A 14,189-nucleotide genomic window follows, 5' to 3' on the forward strand; every position below is an offset into this window, starting at 1 on the left:
ACTGGATATACTTGTATGAAGAGTACATAATTTTTAACGATTTTTTCCCTTACACATAATTAATTCAGTACTTGAATCTATCGATTTATTTGCCTGCATTTATTTACCTTTCATAGCTTAGTTTCATTGTTGTTGGCTGTACTACATGCAATAAAGCTTATACATCACAATGTTTAATTAATATTTTGTGTGCTGTGAAATGTCATACAAAATTGTCAGCAGCATTGCCTAATCAAACTTCTGCCCCCAAAAGATGCTGGGGCCGTAATTAACTGGTAAACTAGTAAACTAGCAAAATTCATATTTACTCAACAAGATGGCATTACCACAAAATAAATAATTCATTTCGAATTGCCAATGGTGAATTAGTTGCTCTGCTTACACATCGCTTCTGACTCCTTCCTCCTCTCTTGTCATCACTGATTGAGTTTTATGTATGTAAACATGTCGTGTTTATGTGCATATCGCATATGCAATCGAATTGTGTGCAAATAAATATGTTTTTGCCTTACATAGTATATGATATAGCATTAGGGGCTGTGTCTAATGTGCAACAGCTGGGTTGAAAAGACTAACGATTGTGTCTTTGGGGGAAAATCTTCCACTAATCTAATTCACAAAAGCGTTTGAATTGCTGATTGATTACCTTGGCTCAATCAATCAACTGAGTCGATGTTAGGCGTTCAAAAGTTTGTCTCGTGAGTGTCATGTAAATACAAGGAAGGGGAAGAACGGGCAACAATAGCTAGCTGATACTCTACTTAAAATGTGGATTTGTCAATCAATCAAAAATCTGTGTATTTTTATACCTGTAACCATAGAGTAGAAGGGTATTATGACTTTTTGTCTGCCGAATGAACACCGAAATCTCAGACTATAATAGATAGAGATAAAGAAATTGGCTGACAATTTGGTATATTTCGTTATGTGTGGTATATTTCAAATATATTAGTATATCAATATACCAAATATACAAAGCGGTATACTTCAAATATAGCAGTGTATCAATATACCAAATATATCCTTTGCTATATTTTTAGTATTTTTATCGTATTATATTATTATACTAAATATAGCATTTGTTATATTTTTAGTATTTTTGTGGTATTTGGTATATTTTAAGTATAATACCGTACAGTTTCGCTTTTATTAAAAAATGGATAGAAAGTATCTCACACTCAATATGTCATTCATTCGAATGTCAACACATCAACTAGTAGCTAGCTTAAAGATAGCTTTAAATGAATTACAAAAATCTTCTATTTTACATTAATCAATTAACATTAATAAATATATATAATGGCGAAAAATTGAGCGATTAATTATCAAAGCAATCGACTAAAATATAACGCAAGCAATTTTACAATAATTTTAATTAAATAACAACTCTTTAGGGGATGCCATTATGCATTCCATCTTTACAACACATTGTGTGGACATTGCTCGAGGCGATTGTTTTATTGAAAAATAAAAAAAGAACGCTCATAAATATTTATGAGCACATTTTTATTCACACATGTAAATACTCGCCTGGCAAGTGGTCTGTAAGTCAAATATGTAAGGAATTTTTTAATAATTATTTTTCACAATAATTAAGTTTGCGCATTAAATACAATAAAAAAAAAGCTGACGCTGATTATATATGCGAGAGAAAAACAACAATGCCATAGTGTTGAACGCTTGATTAAAATATTGATTGATTACTTAAAGGTTAAACATCAATTTAATCGTATCTATTTTTAATATTTTCCATTCCTTTTGTTTCAATACATTTGCAGAACAATGGCGCCCAGCAATTGGCATCGGAAGCGACCGTTTACATAATGCTCGAGGATGTTAATGACGAAATACCGTTATTCACGGAACGCGAACAGGAAACGGTGCTCGAGGGCGAACCGATTGGCACGAAAGTGACACAAGTCAATGCCATCGACAAGGATGGTACATTCCCAAATAATCAGGTGAGCACCCAACAAATTGAGTGAAGCAGATTAAAGAGCGCGAGATGGAAGACGTAAAAGGTGGTGAAGGGTAAAACAGAGAAGGGGGACAGAAGGGGGTGTGGCAGGAAATACCTGACGATTGTTGGCAAAATGAATGAGTCTGCGAGGCGCCAACGAGTGTCGCAAAGAAATCAGCTTAAATGGAAAGGGAGAATGCACACAAACATTTTCAAGTGCCATCTGGTTAATGTGCCATGAAGCACGTCAATAACAGACAACTTCAAAGCAGATTAACAGTTGGCTGTTAGACAACAGTTATGTTACTACTTAACAAGGTGTTCAGGATATATAAGAAATGTAACAAAAGATGAGTTATTATGTAACTTTGTAAAACTAACAGAGTGCTATTAAGCTACAGCTGTTGAAGCATTTTATAACAATGGATTATTTTTAAAATATATAAAATTATCGTACTTTTCATATGTTAAACTTCAGCTAAAAATACCTATTCCATACTTGATATTCGAAAATTAACAATCAGTTGTCAATATATACTTGAAGTATTTTAAAACATTAAAAAAAAATACATTAAAAATTTGTTTTTAACAAAACCTAGCTTTAAAGATTATCAGTGTTACATTGAATTTTGAAAATATTATAAATATTATGGAATAATAATTATATACCAAACCAGAATACTATTTTTTGTTAATCAAAACTATCAGCGAATAAATTACTTATTTAGCTGGACTTTAGTAAGCAAAATATTCATTTAGCTAAAAGTGGGATTCAATAACTAAATCTTCATCAAGACTTTTTCCCTAAGCAAAGCTCTGTCAACTATTCTGTATGTAAAGTCAGCATTAGCATAAGCACAATTTTCAGCCTGCATTTTTCAACTATGCGTCTCTTTTTGGGGGCGCAAATGAAGCAACTTTTGCAGTTTAATCAAGCAATCTGCATGGATTAGATAATTCTACTTCGTTTTTCGTTTCATTTTTTTTTTGCTTTTCTTTTCTAGTACCTTCATTGCCCTTTTTTTTGTGCATACATATTTACAAGAGAAGCTTTCACACTTTCAGCACTTATCAAGCTCTTCGCTGCCTTTATAATTGTATTTTTATACCCGCTACCCATAGGGTAGAAGGGTATTATAACTTTGTGCCGGCAGGAAATGTATGTAACAGGTAGAAGGAGGCATCTCCGACCCTATAAAGTATATATATTCTTGATCAGCGTCAACAGCCGAGACGATCTAGCCATGTCCGTCTGTCCGTCTGTGTGTCTGTCCGTCTGTCCGTCTGTGTGTCCGTCTGTCTGTCCGTATGAACACCTAGATCTCAGAGACTATAAGAGATAGAGCAATAATTTTTTTTTTCGACACCATGTGTTATGTTTGCACGCAGATCAAGTTTGTTTCAAATTTTTGCCACGCCCACTTCCGCCCCCCGCAAATCAAAAAAATCTAATAACAAGCGTAATTGTAAAGCTAGAATTTTTGGTATATACAATAATAACTATAGCATTTATGATTGCTGAAAATTTGGTTGCGATCAGATAAAAATTGTAGAAGTTATTAAAGAAATAGTTTTGTATGGGCAAAAACGCTTTCTATGTATGTGTTGTATGTATGCGTATACGTATATACATGCTCGCCTCTATATTTGTATATGTATGCAAGAGACACTGCGATAGCTCTATTGGTAGAGTGCAAGCTTATTACTGCTGTGGTAGTCGGGGGACTCGGGTTCGAGTCCGCTCGGGGTACAAAATTTTTTTTTTAATCGTATTTACAACAATTATAAATACAAATTGTGGATTTTGTTAAAGAAATATTTTGTATGAGCAAAACCGCCTGCTATGTATGTATTGTATGTATGCGTATACGTATATACATGCTCGTCTATATTAGCATCTGTATGCATAAGGGTTCTTAAGCAATGCGATAGCTCAGGTGGTAGAGTGCAAGCCGCGTATGTTGTGGTGCCCGGGTTCGAACCCGCTCGAAGTACAAACTTTTTTTTAACCATGCTTTTATTCAAAATGGGTAGCGGGTATTTCACAGTCGAGCACACTCGACTGTAGCTTTCTTACTTGTTTGCCCTTGCCTCAGCTGGACATCCCGGCTAGGCTAATAAATGTCAAAGAGTTGCCACGTCTCTCTCCCTTTTTTTTGTGTGTTATTTTCTTTTTTTTTACTGCAGTATTTTCACACGCCCTTAAGTATGCTAAGCCCTTAGTGAAAGTTCAAAGCGTGGACAATAACGAAGGGCGCAGAAAAAAATGGAATAAAATGAAGAAACTAAGATGGGGACAAAAGGAAGAAGAGAAGCGAAGATCCTTTTATGCGTCTGACAGTCGACAGTCGACGAGACCTTGGGGCGGGACTAGAGTGCGGAAGGGGGGGCAAAAGAGTGAGGATTGTGGCGGCCTTAAGCCACACTCTCGCGATTATAATAATATGCCACTTTGGTGACTGGTAAAATGGTAACAGGCGACTCGCAACTGGTGACGCTGGCCATTCTCTTGGCCACATTTCGTGTCCTGCAGCCAAGTAATTTGCATGTACGCGCAAAATGTCCGCACTAATTAGCGTTCTCTTATTTTTTTCTTTGTGTTTCTGTGTTCGTGTTCTTGCTCTTGTTTTTTATCATTTATAGCCAGACGCGTCGCCAGAATTTGATTATCATTATCATTATTTTTGGTTGCGGCTTTAATGCGTGCATTTGCTGTAATTAAATTGGTTCGACAAGGTTCGAGAGAATTAAATTTTCTAGCAAATTTCCGCTTTGAAGTCGGCGTCGTCGTCGTCGTTGTCGTTGCACATGTTTTAATTAACTTCCTGACAATTTTTTGATTTTCCATTTACCATTTGCCATTTTAGGTTTTCAGCAATTTTCTATTTTCTACTGCATTTTTCATGTTCATCACAATTTTCGATGTTTTCTTTTTTTTTGTGTGTTCTTTACAGGTTTACTACTACATCGTGGACTCGCCACGTAACGAGGGCAAAGAATTTTTTGAAATTAATTTGCAAAGCGGCGAGATCTTCACCAAAACCGTATTCGACAGAGAGAAGAAGGGCGCCTACGCCCTCGAAGTGGAGGCTCGCGACGGTGCGCCCTCAGCACGACCCAACAGCAATGGACCCAATTCAGGTGAGTCTCAAAATGACAACAAGCTCTTTTTTTTAATGTCGTTGCATAAATTTTGAACAAAATGTGCAAATGTGAAAAGGGATGTGCTGTAAAAATGGAACGAAATTCGGAGCTGGAGCAGCAGCAGCTGCTGTTGAACATTTAACATGTCAACTAAATGGCAAATAGGTTTGGTCTCGTTTAGGTTTTAGCTTGTTGTTGGGTGGTTTTTATCCGGCACATGTGTTTGCACTGCAATGACAGCAACTTGTTTGCCGCCCTTCAAACCGAATATCTACTGTAAATATTGACCACGTGACGACCGACCCAAATAAGTCAGAGTCCCAGCCACAGTCCACTGTATGTCAATGTGTGTGTGTATTTAGCCAAGTGCATTTTGGCTTTTATTGATGCAGCATGTTGGCCACGCATTTGCCACAAACAGTGGCTGCCACTTGTCAAATAAATGTGCGTATATTGAAAGGCATTTGCCCAGCCGCTGTAAATTCATCAACTGTCGATTTGTTGCTGCATTTTTTGGCATTAAGTTGCGTGCAATCAAAAGAGGATTTACTAGTATAGTACAGATTTATTTCTATATAGTATGTGTTCATCATAGCTAAGTATCACTGTACTTCCCTAGTAACATTTTCGTTTGTCAGCTGTTAGATTTATAATTTCAAAAGACGATTAAGTAGTGATTTTTGATTGGTTTATTTATTTTACTTGTTCTTCATAGCCATACTTCACTGTACTTAAGAGCTTTTAAAGTAACTCCCAGCTGTTGGATATCTAATTTCAATTGAAGCTTATACAAAGCACAAAAAATGTCATATAAAATCTATTCACTTGCCACAAGTAGCAGACTCCCTCTCTCTCTCTCTCTCCCTCTTTCTGTTTCTTCGTGATACACCAGCTGACACTTTATAAAATTGCGCGCTAAAAATAAACAATTAAACGCATGTCCACACATACACACAAATTTTACATTGTGTTCCGTTTTGCCCAAGTATTTTCTGTTCATTAAAAATTGCCCCTGAAATGGCAATCAATTTTCGATGTACACACAATCTAAGTGCGTCTATTTGTGTGTGTGTTGGTGTATGTGTGTGCTTTTCGATTGTTTAATATGTCGCTGAGTCGCCCATAAGCGTTCTCGCTAAATGGGGAAAAAAATCGTAGCATACTTTTCAGCGCCGCAGCAACATTGAAAATGATGTGCAATCAACACTCTGGGAAAACGGCTCAAAAAGCCGGCAACGACTTTCTGTTGGCCCTGAAAACGAGCACGAAAATTAAAAAGTTTTTTTTCCGCTCTCTTTTTGTTTGTTTGCCTTACTTTTTCGGGGGGCCTAGATGAAGCCGTGAGCTAGGGGGAGCGAGGGGGGAGAACATGTAAATTACAACAGTTGTTGAACTAACCGAAGCTTACAAATATTGATATTCATGCAACAGCGAAAAGTTACGCATTGTTATGCTCGGCATTGTGGGCGTGGCAACAGCTTGTGGTTTGTGCCCCACTTTGCAGCTATAAATATGAAAATGCCTGCTTTTGTTTATAAGCAAAACATATAAACTATTGTCGAAGGCCCAAACATTTTGTATATGGTATATGTTCCTGATAATTTGATTTTTAAGCTATATTCCATTGAATTGATACTTTCATTTTTCAATAAATCGAATTTGTTTCAGTTATAAACTGTGTTAAAGTGAATGAAAGCAAAGTGTTTAGGACATGTTCAATAAATATCAATTTACTTATGGAGAAGTGAAAGTTTTTAAATTTATTTGCTCAACACTTCATTTAAATTGTTGTATTTTACACAATTTTATTCAGTTTGATTTATTGCTGAATTTTTGATTTCATTTAAATTTTTGTATTTTTAATAATTTTTATTTAATTTCATTATTTGCTGAAATATTTATGCAATATTATTATATTATATTATATTATAATATTTGCATTTAGATTTTTCTATTTTTAATAATTTTCTTTTCATTTATTGTTAAAGTATTTGTGGAGTTCTTTATAACGGACTTTGCATAAGATAAAATCACTTAAATGCATTTCAATTTAACTTACTTTCTCTCTCACTATGTATTTGATTTACTCAGCTTACAATTGAAATTAATTTCAATCATAGAATGTGTATTGGAATATTTGTTTGTTATTTACTGCAACCACACGAAATCCTCACTCGCAATTCGATGATGTGCTGTGTTGTGTTTTGTGTTTTTGTATTTTGTGTTTTGGATGTACTTTGCTTGTTGAGCTACAAGTATTTTGTTAGCTTGATTATTCTCTACTCTATTTCCATTTTATTTTATTTCATTGCATTTGCTCGTTCTACTCTTTTTTCTGTGTTGCATTTTTGTTGCGATGCTTTGAGTGCATTTGTTGGCAATTTCGCAACTGAAGTCGACAGAAGGTTGCGTCCCTGTTGTGTGTTCGTGTGGGGTTTCCTTTATATGTGTGTGTTTCCCAGTGCTTTTCTATGTTTGCCACTTTGTTTGCCCTTTGTTATTGTCTGGGCTTTGAGTTGGCTTGCACAGCATTTGACTAGCAGCAGGTTTCTCTCTCTCTCTTCTTCTTTTTTGTGCGCAATTGCGGTTTCCATTCCAAGCTCTGGACGCTCGTCGAGAGTATGTGAACTCGTTGCCGATTTATTTGCACAATACTTGTCACATTATTTGTAGGCGAAATGGGAAATAAATTGGGATCCCAAAATGTAAAAGAAAATCATTTGCTCTTAAATAAGAAAAATACCATGTAACTGTCGTGCGTTTATCTGCAAACTGTAACTGTATACAGTTATCAATGTTTGCCTTTTGCCTTTTTTGCTATTGCTTTTGTTTTGTTTTGTTATCTGCGGTACGTGCTCTTCTTAGTTATGCATACTTTTAGGCTTAACGCAGCCTGCACGTTCCACTGACTTTTAGCCTGACTTGGCCAATTCATGCATAAATTGCGCCACAGGGCAGACAGACGCAGAGACTGAGAGACTGAGAGTCACAGATTGTCAGACACGAAGACAAACAAAACATGACAAATGCTAGAAACTTGAATTTTAAGTTGAGCGATTGTCTTTTGATATACATATGGTATATATATATTTTTTTATACTTGTGCTCTGACCTCACCTTGTCGACAGTCTATTTATAAAGCGATTTCAATATATATATGAGTACTCGAAACCTTTTACCTGATCCACAACAATTGAGCCACTGAAATGAAGCCTATTTTCGGCTCCAAAAAGGGGTTGCCATCAAAATTGGCGCTCATAAAAATCGCATTAAATAAAATAAGCAAAATTTGCATGACACACTTGACTTGGACCCCAAACAATAGACGCCCCGATTGTTACACACATCATAAATTTTGTGCAAAACCGAAACCGACTCGGTATCGAACCAAACAAAAAAAAAAACTCTTTCTCTCACTCACTTTTTCCCATGGCCAAGAAGTTATTAGGCGTTGTGTTTTTGGCCTTTTGCGTTTTCGCCTTTTGTTTGCGAGGAGGCGCATAAAATGTTCGAGGCAGTTTTCTAATTTCTGGGGCGGAAATAAGTGCTCATAAAAAATGTTCATGCTGCTCGTAAAAATTGCCAAGCAGCAGCCACGTCGTGGTATCAATAATACGTATACGCAGCATTACACGAACTAAACAAGCCGGCAGCCAGCTAGCACAAAATAAAACAATAACAATATCGTCGTTGGACGCTAAACGCCTCTCTCGTATCATATTCGATAATGTTTTCATGTGCCGGGGCCCATCATCCAGTTTATGGCCAACGCCTTTTGGCCTTTAGCTCCTTTTTTTTGCCCAAACTATTGCGCTATTTGTAAATAGTTTTGTTTGATTCTTCAGCAGACGAAAAAAAGACATTTTAGTCGTTGAAAATGTTTTCAATTGCACATACGCACTTTGCTCTTTTTTTATTTTTTTGGTCGCTTTTCTTGATGGGCGTAAATTCCATCATCAGTCTTTTCGGCTTTAAACTTTCACTCGCTGCTATTCGCACGCTCTTTGCGGCCATTTGTCTGGATTGCAGGCGACGACATTTCAGTTCATCATTTATGATCGATGTTTTAACCAACTCGCTGCTTAAATTTAAATCAATAATAAATATTTTCTCTCTCTTTTCATTTGCAGGTATGTACAACATTTTAACTACAACTAAAGTGCACTTAAGGTAGGAGTTTAAACATATTAAATTTAAGGAATGAAAAATGACATTTCCGCCTTTGGCAACTTGATTTACTTGCTTCCTCTTGCGTTGGCCGCAAGTGACAGAAAGTCAACAAGTTGCCCAAAGTGGCAGCTGCATTTGCAACGCAACTGTCGACAACTGTCTTGAGAGCTGCCAATGCCCAAGACAAAATGCAACGAAAAACGAATAGAAAGAGACAGACAAAAAGAAAGAGAAAGAGAAATAAATATATATTTACTTACGACCATTAAACAAAGCGACATTTCGCCCGAAGCTTGAGATGTGCTGCTCTCTCTGTACACTTTTTTTTTTTTGGCAATATTTAAGCAAAAGTTTGCCTTAAAGCTGAGAAAAAAGTAGTAGACTCTAGGCTGCGACGCGTGTCTGATGCAATAAATCTTGCAGATTATTTTAATTTCATGCAAACTATTCGAGACGACTCGAGGCTGAGCCTCAGCTGAGCTGAGCCCATGAAGTGGAGTAAAGTGGCGCGCTGAGTTTGCCTGTCAACAACTTTCGCGACTCGAACTGTAACGCGTAACGCTAACGCCAACAGCAATACTACCAACAAAAAACAATAGATAACACAAACACTCACACACACTAAGTCGCAAAAAACAAAACAGAAAAACAGTTGGCGTTACCCGAGCAGCGTCTTTAGAGCGGCAGTTTCAAGCTACCAGCTACCAGCTGCCAGCCACCCATCCATATCCCACAGACAGACAATGATAATATGCAGCCGAAATACTAAAGCATAGCGTAGCCAAAAAGGAAATCAGGTTAAAATCCACAAAAACGCAGCACACGAAGCGTAGACGAAGTCGCAAACGAAGTCTCTGAGAGAGCGAGAGCAAGTTCAAAGAGAGCAGGAAATTCCAGAGAGCGTCAAGTGAGGGGCACAATTTTTCGAAGTTTCAACAGCATTTGTTGTGGTTTGTATGTTAAATGTGAGTAACTTAGCAGGAGAAGTGAACAGAGAGAAACTTAACAGTGGAACTCAACAATTAAACGTAGCAATGGAACTTAACAGTGGAACTTACAAGTGAAACTTAACAGTGGGACTTAACAGAACAACATATCAGCGGAACTTAACAGTTGAGTTTGGTATTTCAACTTAACAGTTGACAAAGTTTAACAGTCGATGGCAATGGACACTTTGTTGGGGAAGGCAACATATAATGTAGTCGTAAATGTTCCACAAGTTGAGGAAGTATAAAGTTGAAAAAGTGCTGAGTCCTATTTAACATAAAGTTGATTAACATTGAGGGACTTCTGTTAGCTATTACTGTTAACCAAAAAAAAAAAAACAGAGTTGTGCCTGATTTACTTATTGTGGAAGCCAACTTCCAGCCTTGACTTTGAAATATTGGGGAACAAATGTTAGTTGACTTAGAAAAAATATTAACAAATATTAATATAAATAATATTAATTTAAACAAAAGAGTCTTTTAGTATACATTTTATTCAATATTAAACTAAATAGTCAATGTAAATTATTGGCTTTAGAAGAGTTTTTCGTTTTTAGAAACTTTATCCACAACTGACAGAATTGCATTGAATTTGGGGTCTTTTTGATCCACTTTTAGTAACAGAATTGGCATATTCCCCCTCACTAACTCACGTGGATGCTAAACGTAGCTACACAACAATGTTAAATGCAGGTTAACAGTCTGAATGTTTGTTAACAGTCTGGCTGAATTTCTCCACTCCTGACTGTTAAGCTCCTAACCAACACATCGTATGTTAAACGCACATGACGTATACGCCTCATCTTCACCCTTAACTTTGTGGAATCTTTTGCACGCTCTGCAATTTGTTGCACATTCGAAAAATTTAACAGCGCTTTAGCAGCGCCGGCATTCGTCAGGTCTTTGAACTCAACGTTGCGGGTCTCCCCACCGCCTGCGGCTCGAGACTCAGGGCCAAGTTGGCTGCGTTTTATGCCAAGCGCTGCTTCAACTGTTCTGTAGTTGTTGTCCAACGAAGCATGCAAGGCATGTTGAACATGAATGTGAATGCGAATGTGAGTGTGAGTGCAAGTGCGAGTGTGAATCTGACAGTGAATGAATTGTTGAATAGAAATTCTTGTAGCATTTTGCTGACCTTGAGCAGTTGGCAATTGACTTTCGCTTTTGCTCTTTCTTCACTGGTTCAACGGCCTTAAAGTTACTGTTGTTGCTGCTGCTGCTACGGTTGCAACATATGAGTAATAGCTTATTCTCAGCTTGGCATTTTGCTGAGCAATCACTGCGAGGACACTTTAGAAAGGCCAACTGCGAAGGTCTTCACCTCGCCTCGCCACAAGAACCTCGAGCAGAGCTTAAACAAATGTGCCTGCGCCTCCCTAAAACATTTGACGCCCACTTGGCAATGCTGTTCACACACCTACACAGAGAGAAAGAAACAGAGAGAGAGAGAGAGAGAAACACCCACACACATACACTTAATGCCGCAGCAAGTCATTGTGGGCGCGTCTATTGAAAGCGAGCCTGTGTGCCACTTGACCATATTTATGGCCTGGTTCCCGCTGCAACTCCCACTTCAGTTCTCAGTGCTCCATTCTCGCGCACTTTTCAATAAACTGCTTAGTCGGGTGCATGCAACCGCAACAACAACAACAACCACAAACAAAACGATATCTTGCAGTGCTCCGTGATTTATAAGTGCAGCCTCCCTTCATCTCTCCCTCCCTCTCTCTGTGTTTTCCTTTGCGATCTGCTGCGTTGGTGCTTTGCATCTTGTTGCTATCAAAGTGCAAATAAATTACCAACTCCTGCACTCCGCTTTCCTTCTGCGAAGCGACAACTCCTTCTTTCGCGATGTGCAGCCTAAGCGTTTTCTGATTAACTGCAAACACCTGTGGCGCAATCTGGCTGACTTAAAACCCAAGACTTCAACTTGAATATCGCAGCAAAGATTGCTCTCTATTGAAGATAGTCAAAGCTGGGAATAAAGATTGTTGAGAGTATATAAATTTTAACATGATTTTAGCTATTGAATTCTATTAAAAATACAAAACAATTTAATGTATCAAAAGTACAATTGAATATAATTTTGTATAATAGCAAATTCATTATTCAAAAGTTTAAATATAATTTTGAGTAATAGAAAATTCATGGAATTTTAACTCAATAATATTTTTTTAAATTCACTGATTCTACAAAATAGTTTTCTTTTAGAATTCATTGATTCTGCCAAATAGTTTTAGCATTTAAAAATACTTTATTCCCATTTGCAAAATAATGGAAAAATAAACAGGAAAGTTTATTTTCAATTCCCCACAATTTGTACGAACTAAAAATGTTTTGCCAAGCATTGCATTCACTTTCCATGCACATCAAATATCTCAATTTGCAGATTTTATATTTAAATTGCAAGCTTATTGTTGAATTCACAAAATGTTTGCTTTAACTAAGTTGAGCATCAAGGAGTTTAGTGTTTGCTAACGCAATGATTCACAGCTAATTAAATGTCGCTTTGCCGAATATTTGTGGCCTCTTTGCTTCGCTTGTCAGACTCAAGAATTTTAATTAGACCTCAGACCAAAAGCAAACACACACACGCACAGCGAGAGACCAAAAATGCAGCAATGTAATTGTGGCACCTGCTGCCAGGCCGCAATTATGTCAACTATTTGTGCGCTTCAATTGTTGTTGTTGTTGTTGTAGTTGTTGTTGTTGCTGGCAATCATTAACCGAATGCCATTCACTTTTGCTTTCACTTTCAATTGTGTGTGTGTGTGTGTTGACACCTTGAAGCACAAGCGACACGTGTCAAAAGTCAACAGAAAGTGTCACGCCCACATGACGACGCTTTTAATTGTTTTGCAAGTCCTTTGGCTGCCCCATTGAGACGAGGCATGAAGCATATCTGATTGAATTTTGATGCGCGACGTTGATTAACTGACAGTTTAGTGCATTTTTTTCAAATTGTTGTAAAGTCAATTTATGTCTTTGTGATTAAATTGAATTATTGAATAGTTAAATTAAATTATTATCACATTAAATATTATTAATAAGGATTTCAGAGGGTATTTAGAGTGCGTTGCACGTTTTTCTTTCGTATTTGTCGCCTTACTTTTTTCGCCGCCGGCCGCCAAGATTAACGTCAGCCACGCTTGCCACCTTTTTGGCCAAATGATTAATGACAGCGATTTTGTGTTGATGGCCAAGCCCAAGCAACGCCCATTCTCTTGCCATTGCCTGCCACACTTGTTGGCGCCACACAGTTGCTGACGCAGATAATAATGATAATCATGATCATTACGTTGCAAAATTAAGATTACGTTTCGTTCGGCCACTTGAACTACAGTTTTTTTTTTTTTTCATTATTATACCAGCCACCCATAGCGAAGAGGGGTATTATAACTTTGTGCCGGAAGGAAATATATGTTTGTGATAGGCTGAAGGAGGCATCTCCAAAAGTAGTCTTAAAGCCAGAGTATAGTTTTTGGTACAAACAAAAATAACTAACATATAGTCCTCATAATCCCTGACAATTAGTTTTGCGATCAGATGGAAATTGTAGGAGTTATTAAAGAAATACTTTTGTATGGAAAACCGACAATATGGTATATTTTGCTCTCTATGGTATATTTTGAATCCAGTACTATCAATATACCAAATATAACCATTGGTATATTTGTAGTATTTGTGGGTATATTAATTTGGTATATTTTAAAATGAATTGCATACTATTTTATGACAATTTGGTATTTTGTACTGCATGGCATACTTAGAATGTAGTACTATAACAATATCCCATATTGGTATATTTTTAGTATTTTTGCGGTATATTAATTTGCTGTCATTTAAAAATAATACCGCACTGTTTTGCTTTTATTCACAAAGGATAGCGGGTATTTCACAGTCAAGCACGCTTTACTGTAGCTTTCTGA

General features: G+C 37.0%; 1 protein-coding gene and 1 long non-coding RNA gene across 16 annotated transcripts in view; one reads left to right on the forward strand and one right to left on the reverse strand.

Annotated features, from left to right (window-relative positions):
- Positions 1–14,189, forward strand: part of LOC133850473 (neural-cadherin) — a 202,105-nt gene that overhangs the window by 111,197 nt on the left and 76,719 nt on the right. For all 15 annotated transcript variants that reach the window (XM_062286578.1, XM_062286577.1, XM_062286591.1 and 12 more), the window contains 2 exons: positions 1,779–1,961; positions 4,915–5,101. In XM_062286578.1, the coding sequence (XP_062142562.1) occupies positions 1,779–1,961; positions 4,915–5,101 (370 nt within the window). The remainder of the gene's footprint in view (positions 1–1,778; positions 1,962–4,914; positions 5,102–14,189) is intronic.
- Positions 8,570–9,334, reverse strand: LOC133850943 (uncharacterized). The gene is made up of 2 exons (XR_009895718.1): positions 9,006–9,334; positions 8,570–8,943 (listed from the first exon to the last, which is right to left on the reverse strand). It is a non-coding gene; the product is annotated as an uncharacterized LOC133850943 (long non-coding RNA).

This window comes from Drosophila sulfurigaster, chromosome 2L, assembly GCF_023558435.1.
Source record: "Drosophila sulfurigaster albostrigata strain 15112-1811.04 chromosome 2L, ASM2355843v2, whole genome shotgun sequence".
NCBI classification, from domain to species: domain Eukaryota; kingdom Metazoa; phylum Arthropoda; class Insecta; order Diptera; family Drosophilidae; genus Drosophila; species Drosophila sulfurigaster.